Below are 25,124 nucleotides of genomic sequence, written 5' to 3' on the forward strand. Positions count from 1 at the left end.
CACAGCTCACTCATGTCCGACAGTCAAGCTGACTGTTAACTGATCTGCCGGTGGAAAGCCTCGCATAGTTCAGTCGATTACTCCGTTGTTCAATATCGCTCCCCTCTCTCTCTTAGCAGCACTACACGGCCACGTCCCATGGTAATACGTCTTCATGTTAACTTTAATTTCTATGGTAATCAAAGGGAAAGGGGTCCTCAGGTATTGTATTGTATTGTATGCTCAGCGTTCAGCGGACTTGGGCTTAATACACCTAGCTAGACCGCCCTGAAAATGTATTCAGTGGGGAAATTTTGCTACGGAAACGTGTGGTTTTCTTCACTGCCTTCAGGCTTTACACATAGATAGATGGACACCTGAAGGAATAAATAGACGGGCTTTATACCTTGATAATGACAGTAGGATCAGTTTTCGGTTTTCTTTATTGTACTGTCACTAGAAAATATCTATTTCACGCAGGCATTGCATACCAGTCTTTATTTGCTTTGTACGGGGTTAAAAACTGACTCAATTACGCTATTTTATTACAACTGTTTGTATTTTATGTAGTTTTTTTTGCATTCAGAAATACAATTAAGGGCGGATAGAAATATCATATAAGTTAAATGGTGTAGCTTCCATCGTAACAATAATTTTGTCTACGTTGCACATATCCGTCAACAAATCATAAAAACTCAGCCTCTCAAGGGTGCCAAAACATGCATTCGTTGTCATTACAAGCGTCCCCGATTCGAGAACGGTAAAAAAGGTTTAATCCGCTTCGATCATCGCGACAAGCCACCTTTGACTCGTCTTGGTGTACATTATGAATTTGATCCATACTTGGGATGTTAATAAAGAGTGAACAGACGAGGTAGAGATGCTTCACTGCGCGTGCGTTTTAGCCGTTAAACACCTTGTCCCGGTATAGAAATCTATAATCTCATGCAATAAACCGCATTGTGGACTGTATCAGTCCTCATCTTGGAATTAAATGGTTTTTTTTCAGCGGCCCAGAGGAACACTGTAATGGGGAGGGTGATCTTGATGTGTTTTTTTATTAAACCTTTTTTGCACGAGCTTTCATTGCCGACCTTGTAGAGTATGAACAGGGAAACAAGTTGAGTGACAGGAGTGATTTGGTGAGGAAAAGACGAAGATCGACATTTTAATTTTCTACTTCAGTAACCTAGTATTTTTAGTTAACCTGACTTGAGACTACTCTAACTTGGCTCTTACGGCTAGTTTGTAGCCTATATTTTGAGGAAAGGCATTGTATTTCTCTCTGTATATTCATCATATTGTACGTTGAGGAATTTTAGGTGCAACGTAGTTTCAGAAATCTTTATATAGATTAAGGAATTACAATACTGAGTAATTATGAATTACATGCTTGTGAAAGACCAGTTTCAGCATTCTTACTAGGGCAGTGCTGGACGATCAATTTTTGTTTGCTCCCCATGCTGAACTAAAAGTTTACAGTTGCACCGTGCCTAGTTACATTGTACATGTATGGTTAGCACGGGAAATGAATAAACCAGCAGCCGTCTCTACATTGGAGGGGAAATGCATTGTCCATCTCTCCATGTCCGAGCGTCCACTCACATGAGAATACATCTGTTGATTGGTATCCCACAGTGGGCAATATTGGGTAGATTGTCAGCGGGAATTTTACATTGAAAACTGAGCGTTTGTTCTAATGTTTACTAGCATAAAAAAGTGCCCTGGTAATAGACCCCGTGATGGGTACTAGATCAGCATCATTCATCGGGTTCTGGGCGACTCTATGTTATGTTACAGACAATTTGCAGCGAGGTGGAAGAACAATTCGTAGGAAAACACCGGTCGTAATTTGCTTACTGACTCCAGTTTATTTTCTCTTGCAAAAGATAACATTCAAGCTCAAAAACTACAATCGGATCAATACAAACAACGGCGAGTAAGGAAAACCGAAATCCTTTTCAATATTTGAAAGAGTAAGCGATCGGGAAAATATTCCGCACGATGGTGTGCTGTAACAAAAATAAACGCCGATTTAAGATGGAAATACATTTGGGGTTGAATTTACAACACAAACGTAACGATTTCAATACACTGACTCTAGGGTCGGGAGGACCGCTATTTCTAATGCAAAGCTATGACAGACTTTGAAAATCTTTCCCTTTGATTTTAACCTCTGAATGTTGTGGGTGGCCACGAGGCCAAATTCTGTAGCCAAAACTTCAACCTGCGTCGACGGTGGCTCGGTAACATAATAACACGTTCTGTTGTGAGAAGTGCATTGTTCACAATCAACCAAGTAAATACAGCTATTAGGAACCTTGCTACTGAACAAAAAAGTGAACAAAGTTTAGCAAACAATGTATTTGGACAATTTACTGATAGACTAACTGGTTTTCAGTATTGTCGTATTGTAATATCATCATTATTAATGGTTGTAGTACTGAATGGTCCAACGAAAATCTTTCTTCGAGCTTTTGGTTTGTGAATATCAAATACTATTTTGGTAGAAATCTCAAGCTTTTGCATGTCCGAAAGATATCTCGATGGAAATGTAATTTTGTTAGACTCAGCAAACCACCAAGGCTCTGTGGAAAATGTAATTGACGGACAGGGAGGGAGACGCGAAACAAATTCTGACAGTAACATTCTAGAAATGTTTGCCGCCCTGCTTATCAAAGAAGATAAAAAGCTCCTATGTCAATCGATATCTTACACAAATTACTATTTCAGCTACATTTGGAATTGATAGCCAGAAAAGTTACTTCGCGTCACACGTTGTAATTTTCATGTTGGTGAAGTTCACAATTTTACCAGCACTTTTAGATGTGCTTTAGTATAAACAGTCAAAAATTAAACGTCCATATGAATACTCTTTAAAAGTAATGCTTACTGACCCTTCACACAAAAGGACCAAGATATGTCAAACAAAGTTTTATTAATGCTGAAAATTGAAAAAAGTTGGAGAATTACATTTCCACTTGTTAGGTCGAGCACCAGGCTATATTTCCAAACCAAGTGTTTCTTAATAACTTCTTCCATGTCGAAGTTTTCACAGTCAAGTGCTAAAGAAATTAATTTCGAGGGTGATTTCTTCCATCGCCGTGTGACCTTTTCCAGCTCTGATTGGATACGTGTCCAGAATTATATATCTCTTGGAGAGGTCTTATCGCTTTCAAGGAACTTTTTGTCCTTCCTGGAATGTGGCTTGATCGCAGGTGTGGCGAGAACCACCCGCCCTTATCGGGGAATTGAGATAAGAGAAGTTCAACACGAGAATGTGCTTTATGCAGTTTGAATGCTTTCGGAATTGGACATCACTCTTTTTCCTCTCCAGTTATACAGGGATCATGGGAATCAAGGAGCACCGAACCTTTATAAAGAGGCACCGTTTGATTTGATTTTGCTTCTTAAATAATGTTCTCCTTGTGAATTGTGAATTGTTTAAGCTGCATAGAAATCCACACGTTTATCTTGTTAAGAGGCAAAAAAGACTAAACCCTAAAAATAATGTAACATTAAGAGGATAACACAAACTACTTATGGCGGAGAGCTGGGTGGTATGGGTGCATACATTACGTTGAATGTCCTCTGATGTTGAATTTGGCAAAGACCAGAAGTCCAGAAGCAGCCCTAATAGACCTATTAAGCTCATTAAATCATCCAGCCTAGGATGGCTCAGACCTTTGAGTTAACTCACGGGGCCTGGAAATTTTTTTCGGAGAAAAATAGAGTATGTCTCATTGTTTTGTAAAATCTGTAAATAAGCTTCAGCATAGAAGAAAATGCCAACATGTATAGAGCAGTCCAGAACAAATGCAGTCTTCTAAAAGGATTACTGAGTTTTTAACGCTTAAGCTGGTGAAAGCGCTGTATTTTTATCGGAGAATTAATGGGAAAAGAACGCAGTCTCTTAAATGCGATGTGTTATTAATAAGTCTGGCAATACCTAATGGTTTTGAACTTGTGAGGACGTAATATTGTGAGGACAGTGACATAGTGAAAAAAGAATTCCTATATAATTATGATTCACAGTTCCATCTATGGTTTTCTCTAGTGTCTGACTGTATAAATTATTCGTTGGCCCGTGCACAGGGCACCGACTGGTGTGTGTTAGATAGAGCTTCCATGATGCGCGAGTCCGTCTGTTGGGAAGTCTCGTGGCACCCCGAGGGAACAATCGTGACTTAAGAATAAGTGACAGCGGATACCGTCACCGGCTAAAATTTATATCATTTCTTGAAGGAATTTCCTATTCAAGATTCAACGATATGCTGGAAATGGAAGAACGCACATTACTTTGTCTCACTAAAAATTAGGTATCTAATTAAGGTATTGGATTCCGTTTATATTTCATTGTCTTGTATTTTAGAGGAGGACATCTCCCGAAAGGCATAGATTGTATATTTTTATTGGTTTTAATCTATTAAAGTTGTGTCTTATTGAACGAAGCTTAGAGGTTTTTTCAATATCCGGCCTTTTGACTTCATTCCCAACTCCTTAGAGTAACACGTCGGATTTAATTTCTCTGTTAAGAAAAGGCTTGTTTATTTTTTCTTCTTCAGAATTAATTTGACTTTAATGTGCTTGATTGCGATTCATTGAAGTGTATTGTGAACCTGCTGTAGATAAAGGGGTATGTGTAGACGTCTATTCAGCTGAACTTATTCTTCAATGCATGAACGGTTATGCTGCGCTCAAATTTCGGACTTTTTCGACCCTATTAACTTTTCTTTTCTGACAAATAGAGTCAAATCAAGGGGTATTATCTTAAAAATGCAGCCGAAAACTCGACGACGGTTTGAAGTGGAGCTTCAGGGCACTGGGGCAGTGTAGTGTAAAATTCAATGTGGCATCTGGTAATTTTGGCAATACGAAACGCCGTATATTTTTTTCGTGGGCGAACCGAAAAACAAAATCTGTTTAGTCAGTTAGAGCTTTTCAAATTCCTTTGTGATGAGAAATTATTCCTAATGATTTGATAGTTTATTATTGTTAACAGGGTTGATTTTGTGTGCACATGTCCAGGCGAAAATAATATGGTTGAATTTGATATTTTACATTTCATTTTCGCGAGATATTCAAAAACTCTTAAGCAGCAATGTTTCTTAAGGGGTATTTTCACTTGAACTTGAGCATTAATTGACCATACTGACTCCGTTTTTTTTTCGTCGGATGTGACCATGACTTAATAGAGATGACCTTCCGTCCGGTTTTATAACTTGATCAAATCGTATTCCTTTATCAAGGATGCCGAGTTTATGCGTTTCACATTCGCTCCCAGCACCAAGGCCGAGAAAACCCTCAGTAGGACAATGCCACCTACTATTTTTCTCAACTAGCGTGACCAGTGTCCGCCGCCATACGCGGAAGTGTCACCTGAACAACAGGTAGTCGGTCCTCTCTAATTACAAATTATCTTTGACATCAACGGACGAAATCACCTTCTATTTCCTACTTTCATCAAAGAGAGGTTGCTGTTCCCGTCTTTGACGGAAGAGGCAAATAATGGACGTAGATTTAGTTGTAATTTGATCAAATAAGGCGACAGTGTTTGATGTGGTAATGAAAGCTTTCTAGCTTTCTAGTAAAATTATCTGTATTGATGCATTATACCTGAACTGGGGGATATTCAAGGCAAAAATCCTCGCTTTAATTTTCCCATATTTGTAAATTGTTAAATTTTGGTTTTCTTAAAAAATCATCTTTTGTGCGTTTCACTTCGAAGATGTATTCTTAAGATTCAAAGAAAAACTAATAGGAAGAAAAAACATTTAGTTTTATTAAAATAAACGGCATACATACCAGAATGCTATAAAACCACAAAGTAAAAGGAAAATGAAAAAAAATTAGTTACCCAATGGATATATCTGTATCCCTACATAGCAGCCGGTATATGAAACAAAAGATCAGCAGGTGATAATTAACAAAGTAAGATCTCTTTCCGAATGAATATTATCACTCAGTGGGGTACGGTAACCCTACAAGCAGCCAGTACGTACTACGCCTGACGTAATCCACTGTTCGATAGGGGTTATATCATTGGTAGAAAAAAATAACGGTAATGACAAGAGGATCTTCGATCACCAGTGGACTGTTTCTAAATTGAGATACATATTTGAGAATTCGGTGAGTGAAAGCATCGTGGAGCACTTTGAGCCCTTTGATGATGAAAAAATGTTAATGGTGATAGATCAACATTTTCCAGATTTTTTTCACGATTGATAGGTGGGCTTGGTGGATGGAGGTATTTTCAAGAGTGGTGCTTCTTGGTCAGTCACTTGACAAAAATAGTAATTCATATATTTCAGGCACAAACAAATAGAAATATTTTGGAGATGTCGATTCGGACACAAACACACCTTCACCATTTTCACTAATGCACTCATTAACGACCGTCCAATGCTTTGATTATCATTGATTAAGAACCCATTATATCATTGCTTGGGGTAACAATCGAATTATGTAATATAAAATTCCAGCCTGGGCACTGAATAAGTTTCTACAAGTTAGTCATCGCCGCAATCAACCAGCCCCTGTGATTCCGTGCCCAAGTCTAATTACATTGTTATATAATGCATTTGTAACGACCAGTTAAAGTTCTGTCTCTGGTGTATTTGGAATAATGAACCTCCGATTGGCCGTGCCGTTTTGTGGGAGAATACAAATACTTATACGGCATTCAACGAACATTCAGACAGTAATCACAGTATTGACTTTCCAATGTCCAACAGAATAATGAACGAGATGTGATTTTTCAGCCTTCTGATCATAATTTCTACCACCGCGCATTGTTAATGAACATACATTGAAATGATACTTTTCAAAACACACACCATACAATAGAGGCGAATCCAAATTTATAAATCAACTAGTTAATCACAACCGGCAATATTTGTTTATTAACGTCTTATACGGAGAAGTGGTTTTATGAATTATAATTATCTTATGTCGAGCAGAAGTATTATAAATTACAGTTTCTTTTCTAAACCGTCATGTATATGGTACAATAGGGTACATGGCGTCCGAATATTCATCTTAAACTGAAGCCAAAAACGGCGATTTAAGTTGACAGAGAAGGGCAGCATCAGGGATTGGACTGATCACTTTTGTAAACAGAAAAGCACGAACGACTCCCTGTAGTAAGTGATACAAGCAGTATTCTCAAAAAGCGCTCAGTTTGCGACATTTTTCGTTTCGGTGATATCAAGTTCGGTAAATGATCGACAGCACTCCTTTACCTGCCGCCCACAATGCGTGTTGAATATCAGACATCCGAGAGAAGCTTCAGTGATGCCTCGCATGATAACGGCGAAGAGATAAAGAATATAGACACTGCAGAAGTCATTTGTTTGGCGGAAAAAAAGCAGAACGCTTTGTCTTGGAGAGTGAAACTGTAGCCTGCCTCTCACGGTCAGGTAGCATGTATCAATTATTGACTTGAGAATGAAGTCAATGCTGCAAGTCCACCTGAGTCATCGCAGGGCCGTCTCTGAGGGGAAAAACCAATATAGAGATACTTATTAATAATATGATCTGTAAACTTGGATTGACTGATGGAAACCATTGCTATCTTTATTGAAGGTTGATGTCCTAGAATTATTTATATCACAATGACGGTGTCTTTTTCGTTAGTGTTTTTTTTTTATTATAAAGGATATGTCGAAATTTTCTTAAAATAAAATGTTTATAAATTTAACATCAATCGTGTGAGAATACCGGTGAATATGTCATGAGAAATTAACCAACCCGCATTCACTGAACCATGTTGTACGGATACAACGCTGTACAGAACATACTGCCCACTACAGTAACAAATCAGGAAACTAACCCTCGTTAGCATGGGAGAGAATGATAGGAAGGTCTCAATTATAGATAAAGCTAGCGGAATTGAGCTCTTTTCTTGTCGTCAATTCGACCCGATATTGCGTGAGATATTGGGTACCGTTACGTCATACTGTCGACAGGTGGTCAGATGGACGCTTCCGTATCAACGAACGTTTTTAAACGTTAAAAAATAAAAATGTGTATCTTCTGGTAATGTTCTTTTATTTTGTCTAATTTCATGAAGAGATCACGTATTTGTTTGAATGATCGCGTTTAGGCATTTTGTAAAATTGTTTAAGAATGTACAATTTTACATGTCGGCAGGACCCACTAAGAAGACCCTAGATGTATGCCACAGAAACTGTACATAAGCTGCCTCCCCATATAAGATGTACAGTTAAAGCATCATATACATAACCCCTTTATATATGTATGTGGTATATCTAACGATAAAATGTCTTGAAATATGCAGTTGCTGAGTCTATATTTAGACATGCAATTGTGACATTCAGTCGCTGACTCTACATATACGTTGCAGTTTGATTTCACTAATGGCCTTCTTGTGCGGTATCTTCACCTTTTCTTTTCTAGGAAATGAACGGTTCTTCGGTGATTATTGAGACCATATTCAGCTGGAAGATATTTACCCATATTAAAACAATTCAGCAGGATTAAAACCGTGTGGTATATACAGCCTTTTATGACAGATGTCTAGGAACATAGCGGTTCAATGTCGAACCCCGAAAACTAATTAGACTAATTGGGGAAAATAATGGTTAACGACACACTGGTAGTGTCATTTCACGAAGCGAACGCGTCAAAAATAATGGCGCCCTACCCGCCCCCTTTTCTAACTGTGGTTCTTTAACATGTATTCAAGGTGAAAGGTACACAATGCAAGGTGTGTTTCTCAGATCCGCTTAACCGTAGGGGAGGCTTGGTGGTGGGCGAGAAGTGCGACAGTTTTATTCAGCTCTGCCAATTAAGATTGCTCATAAAGGTGGGCCAATAGACCCGCCCCGCAGGTACCTTTTAATAACAACATAGATATAATAGTAACCACTGCGTTTGTAGCATGTAATAGTACAATTTTGTGTTGACCGATTCCGTTTTGTCTAACGGCAGGATTTCACTTTGAAATCCCATAATACTCTAATGTCCAGATGTCAACGTAACACTATTAGTAATGTCCCCGATTAAGACCATGTTAATGAGACGAAGGGAAAGTCAATGAATATTGAATCACAGGCTTAGTGACCAAAGTTGTGACAAATATCGACTAGGTAGATCACACATCTGTCGCTAGTTCAAGGGTCAACATTTTAACGTATATGTTTACAACTAGGCGCTTCTTGGCTCACACAATACATATAGGCATTATGCAGACTATATTCACATATCTTACGCAATGCAAACATATGGGTTGTCAAAATGAAGTATACATTATTGAATAATTTATTAATACTGCTTACACAGTAGGATAATGACCTAAACATGTTCCGAAACTCTTATTCTATGTAGTATTGTTTTTGTTTATTATTATTTTTTGTTCTATAATTTCCAAACAGACTTGATACGAAAACAATACCAGGGATGCAAAAAATAAATAAATAAATAAATTAAATAAAAAAAATAAATTAAATAAATAAGAAAGAGAGAGAGAGAGAGAGAGAAAGAAAAAAAATCCGATACTACTGTTTGCATATCTCACGATGTCAGAATGTATCTAGTTTGTCTTGCAATATATCAAACTGAATGAGTAACACAGTGTTACACTTACAGGAATGCTTTGTGTTTTGACTCTAGCGTCAGCGTGGCAGGTGCATTGCTTGAGAATTAGGAACCACACTGAGAATGAATTAAAAAAGTGGCATGATACACTGTAAAACAAATGGGATAATGGCGACAGGGGGTTAGAATATGAGGGAACCATATTTGTTTCAAAAGGCCCTTTGCAGAATAGTAGCACAAAGAGGTTAAAAACTTTTTCGATTTTAGACGTGCATCAGCAAGGGGGAGAAAGTGAAAATTATTGATTGTTAGTAAAACAGTTCAAAGAAAGATAAGAAATAATTTGTCTCCATGTTGACTTTTCAAATGATGTCATCTTATAACAGAAAACCTCGTGACATCCCGTCGAAGTCATTATCACGCTACAATTAAGGCATTGATTTTGCACTGTTGCCAGTTAATTTTAAAGTCGACTTGTTCCTGTGTGTGATTGCATTTATACAGCTAGCGTTTTCTCACCCCATACAAGACGCCCACTCGCTTATATGTATAGAAGCAGGTGGAAACAAAATTGCTTCCTACAAATGAATTACCCCCTTATATCCAACCTTTCATGTCTTGTTATCACATTTGAACAATCTTACTACATCTGCTCATAGTTCAAACTGCCATTCTGTTATTCTGTTGCCTTCCTATACAAACAAATCAGTTCAGGGCGTGAAATGGTGGTATTATCAAAATATTTTTGATTGGAACTTTTCTATTTGGCACGCGTACAGTTGAATGACAGTCCCAGGTCTATTCTTCCTGTCCACAGTCCTTGGCAGCTGAACGATTAAGATAAGACCTGAAAGAGGCAGATGGAATTTGTGCATTTGCAACGCTTCAATGTGGCATAATTTTTCTCTATAGCATGCCCGTAAAGAGGTGCAGAAACAGTAGCAAACACGTTTTGTATTACAGGCATTTAATGGAAACGATCGATACAATCAATCGTTTGGATGAATGCACCACCGGTGTTGACAGAAGTGCATTAAGTCTGTTTCGTATTGTTACATCAAGGTTCATCGGGTTCGATCGGCAAATGATAATGTAGAACACTGCGCGTTGCACACGGAGAAGGGGAAACCATCTACATCATGTTTTACAACCACAGACCTAGTAACTATTAACTTCTCATGAACACGTTATTGATCCTGGTTTTAAAAGCCTATGGTATGAGATAGCTTTCCAGGTACAATAACCCAGACATCGTTAGCTCCATTGAATTTGTGACACTTCACTTGGTAATCTTGCAGTAAAATAATCTGTTGCTTATTCAATTAAATCTCCATCAGTGAAGGAATGATAGATGATGTATTCAGGTTTCTGCCTTTATTCTAACTGTCTGGCTTATATACATATCTTGGACATTTGCTTGTTGATATGATGTTCGTTTTTGTACCGAACAGCCAACAGGCCCACCACAGGCAGAAATCAGATTGTTACTCAAAAGTGATTCCTTTGAATTGATTTCAAGTATTAGTTACATGAAATGAGGGGCATTAAATCAGGAGAAGCTTCAAGCAATAGTAGATGTACAAGTGCACGTGTAGGACGTGATCTGCTGCAAATTGATTTCTCCTATGTGCCTTATACGTTATCTGAAACAAAGTGAATCAAAACTATTCTTACAAGGTCATTGGTTCCGTGTTATTAACGCTTACTATTCTTTAATAAATCTCTTGCCTTATGGGGATACAAAATAATCCCAATGTACTCTGAAAGTATGGATTTATCTCACACAGCTTTTCATGTATTGCTCTATTGCTGAAGGTTCAGCTGTAGTAAAATGGCGCCATGTTTTCAATATGGCTGATCGCTGTAAGGTTGACACTGCGTGGACAGGGTTGATGCGAACCTACGTGCAGTTACCCTATATAATGATGATGTTCTTCTTTCACTTGTGCTTACATTTACGCATATTATAAAGGTGCAGTGCCACAGGTGCGCGGAATCAGTCTAATTGACAGTAGATTATTCAGGTAGTATAACAATGACAATTTAATGTAGTTTTGATCCTGTCTGATGGCTCTTAATGTCTCAAGTTTAACACGACAGTGATGGATTGGATAATGCTAGTACCTTATCAAATTGCTGCGTATTGTTATTAACAGTACGTTTGATCGTTCAAAACTTTACTCCTGTGCCCCCATGCTGGTCTATTAGGCCTACATTTTATGGTTAATAGTTCTGTGGTGGTGGCTGATTTCCCAGACCCCAAATTTAACTTTCACGTTGATCGTATTCGGAGTATTTTGGACGAGGGGACATTGTATCACTTTGAGTGACTGAACACACCGTTGTGGTCACCCGAGCGCCGCTGTCAAACAGGTTGACATAAAAACTGGACCACACAAGGATCAAAGTGACCGACCGGCTTCTCCACTCCCCACTGTCATTATCTTACCGCCACTGATTGTGTATATAACTCTTAGTATAAAATGCGCTGAGACACGCTTGAAATATTTGCTTTTTTTTCCGATTACATTATCTGTCATTGTGTTTTATGGCATCGCGTGACTGTCTGAGCACACACACAATCTTGTAATATTTCACAAAATGATAATCTGTCATCGTTTCTGGGAGATGTCGATTTTCTAAGGAAACGCGATGCATTGAGGTATAATTACTTTTTATTCCGTAAACAAAGTAAATGTTCTTTTCATACACACTGTCTGCTTATCAATTGCTTGAGAATGTATTTTTTACGGAGATGTATGACCCATGCATGCGGACTGTTTTCTCGTAAATACAAATCTTTTGTTTCTTCACGTTTCATCTTTTCCTTTAAGGCCATAATAAAGTATCAGCTGATAGCATGAAAAGTATAACATCGTCCATAAACACCCCATACACTAACCTAGTGCTTACAAGCGTGTCGTATCGGCCCAGTCCCTCTCCCTTTTTACATTTGGAAAAATCCCTAAATGGAATTTCTGTGATCCATACCACAGGCTGACTAGAGCACTTGGGAGGCATGATTGATACCGAAAATCAATTATCACAACTGGCTTTGCGACCCAACTAAATCAAATTAATAACCCTATGTTTTTGGCTTCTGCCAAAGAAACGCCAAGAAAAGTGCTTTCTTAAGCGGCTAAAATACCCGTTGGGCAGACAAATAAAGCAATTTATTATACCTTGGCAGTAAATTGTTTTCTTCGGTGGCATGCCGGTTACTTAGCTTGACGTGATGTTATAGTCAAGTGAAATTTACTCAACCTTTCCATAAACACTTTATGTGCATTTAGAGACAACAGACTAGTTACCGGAAGCTGTTTATTGGAACAAAAAGGAAAATTTTGTAACCATGATAAAAAAGGGCAGTTAACGAATTTTCTTTTTCCCTTTCTTCTTTCTCTCTCTCTCACTCTCTCTCTCTCTCTTTTAATTTTTTTGAGTTAGCGTGTGTATGCGTCACGAAATAGTCAAGATTTACACCTCACAGCCCATTTCTTAAAATAAAATAAATATCAAATATGTTACAAGGTTGCAAAATGAATCGGTATAGGCGTTCTCGGTAAAATATTGTCGTTCCTTCTCTCTTTGAGCATATATTGATCTTCAACTTCCGAGTTAAGATTTACCCACAGTCTATGTGTAGTGCATTATGTGACAATCAATGGTCATCATTGTCCTTGGCGCGAATGACCACTTAATCCAGAAAGGCCACGTGTCTATCACTGTTCTTTAATAATCTATTCGTGGATTGCCCAAAGATATGTTGTTAATGTCTGGTATCATCACACGGTGGACATCGGTGGCCTATTGATGCACGTACCAGTGTTTCTTTGACTCGACCCTGTGCTGATTATCGAATAATTAATGCACCCTTGGTTCCTCATGAACTTGATGGGAATATGGTTTGTTGGATTAATAAGTGGTTGTACATTAAAAATGAAACAGTTAGGAAAATGAGCTTTTAGAAGGAGAAGATGGCCATTTTAATAATGAATGGGTACATTGAGAGATGGTATATTTCTAAAAATCATTTTTAAATTATACATCAAATGGATTAGGAAATTGAACTCTCGAAAGCGTGTTTGGTCGTATGAACAATACTACCACTGCGTGAATTTTTCAGTTATGAAAATTCTCATGACAAAAGGGATTGCCCTGACTGACGAAGTTATACTGCTTTCTTTTTAGTAAAATGGTTTTCCAAGGATTTTTTTTTTAAATAGATAAAGAATGTTTGTAATAAAGTCAGTGATGGTTGTCATCATGGCCATATTGTATTAGATGATTATTTCGCTTTCTCGCAGAGTTGACAATATTAAAATCCAATAACTGTCTAGATTTATTTTCTTAAATAACATTGCTGAGTAACCCGGTGCAGAATTACGGACATAGGTAAGGTTTCTCGGTTAGATGGATTCTTTACAGAACAAAATGGATTTGATGACAGCTTTGTAGTTGAAATGAGAAGGAAAATGGCCAAAATTACATAATCGAAAATTCTCAGAATTAAGCGCAAGTGTAAGGTTACTGTATTTAATTGTCCAGCATATGAAGTTCGTGCAGTGTTCGTTGTGAATCAGGGAAATTGGCTTCCATTAGAAATCAATGTCTTCAGTTATTATTACTTTATCAATCGATGTCTTCAGTTATTATTACTCCATCCAGTCGTTCTAATTTACATGTGTCTGTTTTCTTGAGAGGTTAGTGAAGCACTCACGAATGTGTAGAAAACAAAGATTCGTTCCGTTTCACAAAATAAGTCTCAGTTGTCAGTTCTTATAAAGACTTACATTCCTGATGCTATTAAGATAAGTTTATTATATAACATTTAGCCTGAAATTTGAAAAGGAAATCAGAACCATTGATCATTTTAACTAAACATATAATGCAAAATCCCGTCTATGATTTCGTCTCACTAATCCTACCTAGGAAAATAACAAAAAGGTCAAAATGGCGCGTACATGGTTGGTTTTTTCTTTTTCATTGATACCATTAACATTGGTACGTTGCAGGATTTACGTTCAATTTAAACACAATAGGATGTCTTCTACTTGATATGACATTTTGTCGAATTATCTTATAAATTGATTATGAAGGCTAATCAAAAATATATTTATTCTTTTATTCACGGCAGCCGTGCGTTTTTTATTGGCAGGTGTCTCATACGACGTGATGTTTGCGTTTTGAGAGGTCTCACTAGGTCCTGAATTTACAGAAATAAGTAGCTGATTTTCTTCGCCAGGGTTGCCTTCGTAAATGTAGTTATTGTCAAAACTTTTGTACCGACAATAATAGTGATTCGATGCCGGAGGCGATGCTTCGGGGTTCTTTGCGTTATAAAATTTGTTCAAAATAAATTGTCGTCTGCTTTTACGACATAAATTTGTTTGCACGTATAAGGGTAATTTGCAACGTTTACAATTTGATGGAGATTCGTCCCACGCTACCTGTTCCTGAACATGAATTCATATATTCATATTTGACTCAATTTTTCCCTTGTGCCTTAAGCATCATTTCAGTCGTAACAAGAAATGGCAAGTGAGAAATTCAAACAAAAAAATCGATAACCGGAACGATGTTTTCAAAGGACTTTTTTTACCTTTTGTTCCAGCTATCAGTTATAGCAACTAGGGTGGCTCCCATTCATACACAGAACTTTTATTGTCATCTCAGCGTTTACAGAGTAATAAAGCTCATCATCATATCAATAAAGTGTAAGATTATTAAGCAAACTATCACAATTTAAGGACATTAATTGGGTCGAATATCATATTTATCACTAGAAATGAGCTAACAATGAAAATAACTCTTACCTAATTGAATAAGTGAGTCACAGGTAATTCAGCCGCACAGTTAATTGAGTTTACTGCACTTTAACGATGTTTCGCCCCAGTACTACTTTAGGTTGATTAAACTATCTGCATATATATTTGTGTTTATTAGATTACGTAAACTAATCTGCTTCTGGCAAAATTATTCCAGAAAATGATTTTGTTAGAATGAATTTCATATCGTGTCGTGTGTCATTTGATTGTAGTATTTCCTTTTGCTTATTTTATTTTTTAAAATGAATGGCTAAGGCTACCGTTAAATAATACATACCATGGATTACTTTAGATGCATGAAATACGATGTATTTTCAATACGTTTTTTATGCTAAATATTTAACCTTGGGCTTTTAATGTCACATCTTATTTCCAACAGTGAATGCATGCAAACTCAGATACAGCATGGAACAAAGAAGGCGTAGTTTTAAATCGATTTTCTCTCTCTTTCAGCCGAAGAATGCCGGTTCCCAAGTTCTTGGCAAGGGAGATGGTTCCAAGGAGACCTGGGGGACATACAGATCTCTTCGGATTCCTTCTTGCCAAAGGGGAGATGTATACAGAATATAGAGAAGACGTTTCTTCTTGAGAGCAAAGACGAGTAAGTTTGATTAATTCTCCAGTTTATTTTATTGATTAAGCCCTTTTTGTTCGTTTTAATTTGTTGTTATTTGTTTTTTAAAACATTTTGATTTTTATATCCAGTTTTTGAAAAACAATTTCATAATGCCATTCAAATTTCTTATGCTATGTAGCATAACAGCAGCTACCGGTACTCGTGCAGCAGCTCTCAGAAGGTTGGCATCACTGCAAAGAGAACATGATTATTAAAAAAAATGTATTTTGGTGGACCAATAAACAAGTAACTTCTATCGCTCTAACCAACTATAAAAAAGACAAATTGCAAATAGTGCACCGGTAAGACACCCATGAAATGTGACCGCAGTTAATAGTTTTCCAAATTGTAGGGGATGAGCAACACACAACACCTTTCTATGATGTCACCTGTCCAAAATATAGCTCCGGGTTGTGCATGTAATTCATCATTCTATTTATCTGACATAATATTTTCGCCCACGGAGGGAACAATATTCCTGACGTCACCCTGGGTTTCAGAATCGTACACTGACTCGCCGCCACATATTATACGCTTCCTGTCGTGTCTAGCTGAAGTCGGTACCAAGGACAGCTTCAACATCTAGAAATCAGGGTCCCTGGGTTTGATAAATTGATCGCCATTGAGACTTCCGAGAGACAATGGCCCACAGGATCATTAGTTCTGCGTAGTCAAGCTGAAACCACTATACTGAATCACAGCTTCCGCATTGTATGTTTATCATTTACAATACCAGTATTTGAAAAATCGCCTTTTTATACCCAATCAATTTTAAGTCTCATAGCACTAAGTCGCTTTAAATGCCCTCTACCGGGGATTAGATATTTGAAATTTGTAGGTCGAAGATTTCCTACAATTTTGTATTAGACTCATTCAAACAGACAAAGTGAAAACCTTTAAATTGTGTTCAAGTGTTTTAGCAATAGACGCAGTTTTTGTCTGCGTTTTAGCAACCGATTACAAGAACTGGATGGTAATGTACAAATCTTGTCTTTAGTAGGGCCTACGTGCATCTTACTTTTTATGAATTAAGAAATTACAAGTAGTTTGAATCATGAAGTTGTCATGTCCGAATATTTATTCATTCGTAACATTTCAAATATTTATAATTGATAAGAAGACAAGTGCGAATTATGACCGTCTTTTATATATTTTTGGTTTCTTTCTATATGTGGAGGAGAAAGCTTCTTGAACCAGTGCGCGGCTAGCTTTCCCTTTCTTTCTCTTATTTGAGCAGTAATAATGAAGAACAAAATTATATCAAGTGTTTAAAAATAAAACAAAAGTATATACTACCACCATCTTGTCATCAATGAAAATCTACAAGTAAAAAGCCAAAAAAGTAAAATTTTGCAATACCTGTAGAAACAAATAAAAAGGGTTTTTGATTGCCTTTTGCCATAAGTCACTTATTCATTTCAATCAAGAATGAAATGAAAAGGAAAAAAAAGCCAAAAATGATGCATTTGTCGTCAAACGTGCCGCTGGGGTTATTCCGTCGCCATTCGGACATTTTACATGGCCTGTGATTGCGACGCTATTGTGTGCCTTGAAAGAAATGATCGATTCTCAGGATTAATGGACCAACGCTATTTCCTACAATTTGCCTTTAATCTTAAGGTTCCTTTTGAAAAAAAGAATGATTGATAAAGTCGTATAGGTAATCTTGGACCAGAATTGAACAAAGTCTGATTTTCCCGTCTCCCAGTTCCGATCGCTGGAACCGAAACTGTCGTCTGCCAGTAAGGAGATCATGGAGAAAAATTGACCGCACGGCATGAAAATTGTAAATGGCTTGGCTTTTATCGATTTCGTATCACTCTGAATGCAATCTTGGTATAAAAGGCTCTGATAATACAGTCATAGCGATGTTATTTGTGTTTTATTCTCGTAATCAAGGATAGCTGGTCTCGTCTGCTAGATAAATGCCAACTTCACACGCACTTGCGCTTTCTATCTTTTCTCCAACAATCAATCTTTCCGTTTATACTCAGTACTCCTACAAAAGAGCTGAATATCTAGCACGGGCTACAAGACATTAAACTTTTAAAGATTAGATGATTTTTATCAGGCCTGCAAGCCTATGTTATCAATGTTTTAACGTCCCCCCTTCTTTTTTGAACATTTTAGTGGAATTTTTGCTAGCAGAAATCCACATAAAAATGTTTTATTTTCAAATACACAATTGGAATGGTTTTTCTTCTCTGTGTTTGCTCACTTGACAGATTTTTTACATACATACATACAGGCATTTTTTACATACATACATACAGGCATTTGTGGATTAACTGTTGTATTACAGATTTTTAAGGTAAAGTCAGCGTACATAATTTGTTCCATTTTCAAGGTGCTTGTCCCATTAGGACGAATACGAATTCTCTTAGTTTTTTTCGTCGAAGTAAATTTCAGTGCCCTTATATTGTGAAGATAACGAACACAAACCATGCCTTATCAGGAATGAAATTTAAAATCAGATGTAAAAAGAGCACATCACCATGGAGATTACCCTTTGTGGCAGGAAGGACAGGTGTTGCTCGAAGCCCACTGCGTGACTTTGCTTCATGGTTCGAAGAAAGATAGCGACCTGGTCTAAAGGAAGTGAAATATTTCTAGGGTTACATGTGCTTCAAATGGTCGATACACAGCTGCTACTAGGTTATAACTGAAGTGAAAAAAAGCCGTGAACAAGTTCTTAAAAATGAAACCAAATCGTTCTGTTTTGCTAGGTCTCTGTCTAAGATTTTTTCAGCAAACAGACCGCCTCTTTCTTGTCATAGTGTTAGGTTACCATAGCAGTTAAGGTGCTTTGTGGTTTATATGGCTTATGCATAATATTATCTTTCTTCGTAAAACCTCAGTCTTTTAAATATTTATCGTGAAAACGATATGGCAGGTCCATGAGATCGCAGAATACATAACAGCGTGGCTAGCCAGCTGCAAACAAAGCTCTCTTGCACTCACGCGCGCATGCCCGCACACACACACACACACACACACACACACACACACACGCATGCATGCATACATGCACGATGAACTAGATAATTTATTTTAGCATCATTTACATTCCTTTTCTTGCCAAGCCCATTGCCCTAAAAGAAAACACAACAAAGCATTTTACTTTTTGTGCACGAAGTGAAAACTATTTCTCATTCCATATATTGTTAAATGTTCAATTCGGAAATCGCTCGGGAACCCAATTTCAATTTACTCTAATATGCCTCGAAATGGGAAACTCTGTCCCCGGTGACAAAAGGGGAGCCGTTTAGAAAGTTGCTCACGCAAATTGGTTCGGCTTTTCATGAGCTGTTAGTGTCTTCAAATAAGCCATCACGCTTTAGAAGTTTATTATCTATCGCCTTTTTGTATGTTAAAACCTTTTAGTGAAAGCACAGGGATGAAAGGGGCGATGCATTATCTATCTTTTTCGTGTCAATAAATTGGATTTTGTTGGTCGTGGGCAATAATTGCGCTGATTTTTCTACATTTTTCATTATTAAAACAGAAAGGCTTAAACATAGGTTCCAGTTTTTTCCTTTTGTGACTAGAGATTCGATTATTCCCAAAGGATCTGCGCGACCTTATTTCACATGCGTTTTACCTGGCATATGTTACGTGATGTAAGATGATCAAGTCTGTGCTGCTAACGACGTTATACACTTCTTCTAGATAATACATATGATGGTATATAGTTTAATCTTCGAAACACCTACTTCTTTTGTTTTGCTGTTGTGTTTTGGCGTATTCTAGCTATACCCAGTATAGCGCCATGACATAAATGGGTTAATAATAATTGGTAAATACATAAATAAATAAATAATTCCAACAATGAGACAATTTCAATTTTTTAATTTCTTTATTATATTTTTAATTAATTTTTATTTTAATTATTTTCCTCATCCGCCCATGGGAGGCAAGCATATGTCGGCCTTCTATGGCTCGACGCTGCATTCAGTTGAAAGTGCTGAACATTGGAATCCTTTGTGCGTTTCTCTCGCTGGAGTGGTTTCCTCAGAGCCAGGCAAATAAAATTATGAAGAGAACAATATCTATTCCCAAATGCGCTCTCTGGATCATTATTAAATTATTGTAAATCCTTTAGTCAAACTGAACTCGAATTCGCCGTGAGCAAGTTGTTAAAAAACGCCATCCGTCGTGTCATACTTACAGCCGAGTTGGCTTCAGCAGTGAAACGAGGAACTACGAAGTTATGATCTGTATCGACTGGGAGGATATTTATTTTCTAAATGTGCTTAAGGAATATTGACATAAAGGGTCTAATGCAATTTAATAGGAACAAAAAGGGAAAGTAACAAATTAATGCATTATGGGTAAAAATGGATCGAAATGTGCGATGAACAAAAATGTTATTCACTAGAAAATGACTTATTGCTAGAATAAAGAATTAATGGAATTTTTGTATAACAGAGAAATAAAGAATGGCAATAAGTGGTTAATGCATCAAATAATGATGAGTTAAACAATTTTTGGTTGAAAAGTGCAAAAGAAACCCAGTGTGAAATACAATTGTAGCAACGGAAATTGTTCACCAACTTCTTGAAAACATTGCATTTGAATATTTTTGTTTTTTGTTTTGTTTCAGTGTGAGAATATGTTACTCCTGCGTTGTCATAACGGAGAGGCATTTTAATGTGCTGCAGTATAAACAAAGTAAGTATTCCTATCATGTATGATATGATTGCTCTTTAAGTCAATCCATATACATGTACAGGTGTATGTAAAATACACAATTAACATCATTGATGAAACAGGTGTTGAACATCCGTGAACACCCTCTCTCTCTCTCTCTCTCTCTCTCTCTGTGTGTGTGTGTGTGTGTGTGAGAGAGAGAGAGAGAGAGAGAGAGAGAGATGTGTTCCTGTGAGGATATCCATAACCTAGAATCATAATGATAGAGCTGCATATCTGAAACTTTCTCTCAGTATAACAACCGAAGGGTGGATCAAATGATTTTTTCAGCCACGGTTATAAGCCTACTGGCAATAATAAACATGTCGCTTCCAATGTACGGAGGGTAAGGTGTCATATGAAGTTGCAGTTAATGCATGTCTAATCATTCACCGTTTTTTAGTTTGTTGTTTCCAGCCACTTCGGCCTATTAGCGGTGGCAAATATGAAATGTTTCGCGAGAGAGAGAGAGAGAGAGAGAGAGAGGGGGGGGGGATTATCGATGAATATAAAAGTGGTCATAGAATCTCAAAACGTCAGTCAAACGTTCAAAAGAGGAGCTTGCTACAGAGTATCAGAGAAGGGATTTCCAAACTACTCCGAAGTGTTGGTTATGTGGAAACATCAAATACCAAATGCGAAATGTCCGTGTCGCCAATTTGCAAAAATGCATCCATACAAGCTATGATTAACCCCATGTTTGCACGAACATATAATTGTGCTGTGTTTAGGGTAATAACGATAATTACCTGAAAACACACCTGGATGGATGAATCATCAATATTTCCAAAACGTACTTTAAGTAGCTTTTTCTTTGTTCAGGCTTTTTGTACGAGTAATATTTCATATCTGTTCGTGAATTAACGGACCCATGAACATTTCCCGGGAAACTCATAAGGGATATTCTTAGTTAACACAAGGATACGCTAGAGAACATAAAAAGATATTGGAAAAGAAAACAACCCTTACTGGTATACAGTCGCAGTTCATAAAATCAATATGCTGCAAATGCCGCAGTCACTAGGATGGAAGGTTCTCTCATATATTGTCATGGTGCATTATACCACACATTATTAAGGCTGCACATGCGACTATATGACATTTTTAGTATTTGCAATTTATTTGAGGTTGAATATATTTATTGAAAGCAGACAACAAAAGGCAAATATATTTGATCAGGTGTGTTGTGCACTCAAAGTTATAATAAAATATTCTTCCGACAACAATCAAAAATCTTATCACCATCTAAAAAACATACAGTTCTCTGTCTATTTGTCTAGTGTTTACATTTAATGATGTTCAAATATAACCAAATACTACTTTATTTGTGAATCAGGTGTCCACTGCAACCAGGCATACAACAGTATCCAAACCGCGTGTGTCATCCGAGGGGACGCTCCGCTTTTTACCTTAGTGAGGGGTAGGTACTCGTACTGTTTCCACAATCTTTTTACATGTATTTTGCAATTGCGCTGCTGTATTTGTAAATTTAAAGTTTTTCTGCGTGCTGATACGTTGTAGGGATTCTCACAAATTTACTATGAGGTGGGCAGATTAGATTGGCAACTTTTTTTCTTCATCCAATATGGTGTATATGTCACTTGTTCAGCCGAGGCCCTCCGGTTAGAATGACTATGGTTTCCTTTTGGTCCGCCACAACTATCACAAATACCACTTCGGGATCAACAACACAAAAATACACCTCACCCAACGAAAATGACTCATTTTAAAACTAAAAATATTCAGCCGAATACAAAAACAAGCGACAGTATCACAGCCCACATGTTGCAAACACTACCACAATATTAGAACACATTACACAACGAAACCAACTTTTAGAGATAGTGTGCGGCAAGAAAACCTAAAAGGATAAATGTTGCAACTCATTTAATGATAATTTAAAATTATCTAACATACGTTATTTGTGTTTAATTTCGTTTATAATAAGGGAGGAGTTGACAAGAGTAGAACATAAGTTATATGGTTTACACTGTCTTTTACTTGAATTGCTGTTAAAACTGAATTAAAACTGAAGGTGGACGAAAGTTGATCTGTCACCGCATTGAATTGTTGCATTACATAACATGTCATAATCAGGTATATTCGGCATGACGTTTATGCTATACTTAAATCCGTTTTTTGTCCAATCGTCCCCACTGTTTGGCCTGTCAGTTTACACAAAGTTCTAAACTTATGGGAATGAGACAATGAAATTTATCACTGCAAATCACTGCTCAGCCATATTCGCTTAGGGCATGTTCTTTATATCTAATCGATATAATCATTTTAAAATGCATGTAATTCACCCCCCATCTCTTCTCTATCTACTGTGATCTCCAACCCCTCGGGTTCTTATATATCTCATTTATTTGATATAATAGTTCCCAGGGGGAGGTTCTGCAGTATTATTCTGCAACTTGATTTTCTGCAATTCTGTTATCACCAGAATTTCCATTCCTCATGGAATTCTGGCGTCCAGTAGAAGAAGATTATGCATTTATTTTAGATTTTTCGGCCGGAATTAATTTCAATTAATCAAAATTGCATGAAATACTTTCTTCTAAAATTCAGCTTGTCTTTCTTGATCCATTTGACTCATCATTTGCCGACAACTTGCATACCCTTATTGAGCCCTGAAATTGTACGGAAAGTTCTAAACTTTTGTGCTAAAAAATTCACTTTTGGTTTTCTAATAGAACATTTCAAAATAAAAAAGCATGAATGAGCATGTGTTTAAATTTCAGCTAGTTGTTGAACCAAGTTTTATTCTTGTTTGAATTGGCCGTAGGGAAATACAGCGGTTCTCCCATCAGATAGATAGAAACAACGCAAAGAGTTTTATGATATCAATAAATGTCACAAATTCAGTTATTTAGATTGAAGGAAACCTTTAAAAGGTGACTTAAGTTTTCAATTCTATTAATTTGATGGTTATATCCGTCCATCAGTGCACTGAGGGCAAGTTCTGAAAAAATGATAAAACGATCGTCTGTCAGATTGAAAACTGAACTTAGAGGACATCAAGCAATGCTTATTTAACTCTGCATTATTATGCACTGTCTGTTGGTATTGGTTCATCGTTGCCGTTTTGGAGTTGACTTTGGAACAGCTCTCCTTTCTCTCAGCATTACCAGCTAGGTCTGAAGAATAAGTTTAGTTCAGTCAGAGACCATGCATTTACAGTTGTAAGCACAGAAATCTAATTTAACTGCATGCAACAAGTGACACTCCCTGTGTGTGTTTGATGCAACTTATTTCAACAGTCGGGTTAGTTTTTCATTTCTTAAAATAGAAATCTGGCCTCACTGTCTGCTAAGTTTGTACGTAACAAGCTGAACCGCCACTCTTTCTTAGGGAATGCGGTTGTTTTGAAAGGTGGCATGTCTAAATCGTGATCATCCGAAGCTGTTGACACGGCGTGATTTCATACAACAATAGAAAACATGCGAGAATCCGCGTGAGGTGGACTTTACTTTTAGGCGATTTTAAGCATTGATTTCTGTTATAAGTTGATTTAGAAGAGGTCGGTGTGGAAGGTGCGGTTTCCAATGCGAGGTTGCTTAAATGACATTCCTAATTGGGAATCCCTGGCCCTTAAGTCGTGATTAAGAACCTGCAATGCCTGAAAAAAATAATTTAAAAAGCATGCAAAATTGCGCCTTTAATCTTCATTCCATTTAATATAACATCGGTCTGAAAGAATACTTCTTTCCTTCGGGTTTAAATGATGTTAAGTAATGCGAATTGCAATCGACCCTGTGTTCAATCTTAATTACAGCGTAAGTGATAAATGTCACTGCTGAAGGAAAGGGCTCTTAGTTTCTGCAGTATTTCTTTCTTGGAACGTAAATGTACTATTCCTGGTGTTCTAGGATTGCAGTGTTCTTTCTTTTTCTCGTAACCTTAGTTGCAAAGTAACGCGAACAGCATTTAGTATACGCAACTCTTAATAAATACAAATAAAAAATGAACGATGATTTGTTCATTAAATTTGTTTTAAGGTGTCCAGCAAACCGTTTCAAGCGTTAATTTAAACCTTAAATGGTAATCGATGTTATAAATGGTATGGTCTTTGTAGGGTTTATGTACAATCACATGTACTTGTACAACTAAATAAGTTATCGTGCCTTAGTTATCAACTGTTTCTTTTCTGTCCCTAAATGAAGTCCTATGATGGTTTTACATGTAAAACCAAATTACTTATTGGTAAAGGTCCAAGCTAAGAATCCCTGGTCAAACAAGCCATCGATTTTCTTTCTTCTTCAACTGATGTCATTTGTGAAACGGCTACAAATCCGATGTTATCAGATGGGCCGGAGTCACCAAGTCTCAGCTTGACTTCAGCTTAAATCTCAGGCAGACGATGCGTTAAAAGTGACTTTTTGCTGTAAAAGCAAAGATAACATTGACATCTCCCACATGACTGAATCTCCCTTTAACTTTTCCAGACTTTT

General features: G+C 37.1%; 1 protein-coding gene across 2 annotated transcripts in view; it reads left to right on the plus strand.

Moving 5' to 3' along the window:
* Positions 1–25,124, plus strand: part of LOC106162403 (uncharacterized) — a 40,561-nt gene that overhangs the window by 1,714 nt on the left and 13,723 nt on the right. For both annotated transcript variants that reach the window (XM_087010948.1, XM_013539699.2), the window contains exons 2-4: positions 15,819–15,966; positions 20,585–20,652; positions 22,007–22,090. In XM_087010948.1, the coding sequence (XP_086867074.1) occupies positions 15,819–15,966; positions 20,585–20,652; positions 22,007–22,090 (300 nt within the window). The remainder of the gene's footprint in view (positions 1–15,818; positions 15,967–20,584; positions 20,653–22,006; positions 22,091–25,124) is intronic.

The sequence above is a fragment of the Lingula anatina genome, chromosome 1, assembly GCF_051362555.1.
Source record: "Lingula anatina isolate TDL-2025a chromosome 1, LinAna3.0, whole genome shotgun sequence".
Classification (NCBI taxonomy): domain Eukaryota; kingdom Metazoa; phylum Brachiopoda; class Lingulata; order Lingulida; family Lingulidae; genus Lingula; species Lingula anatina.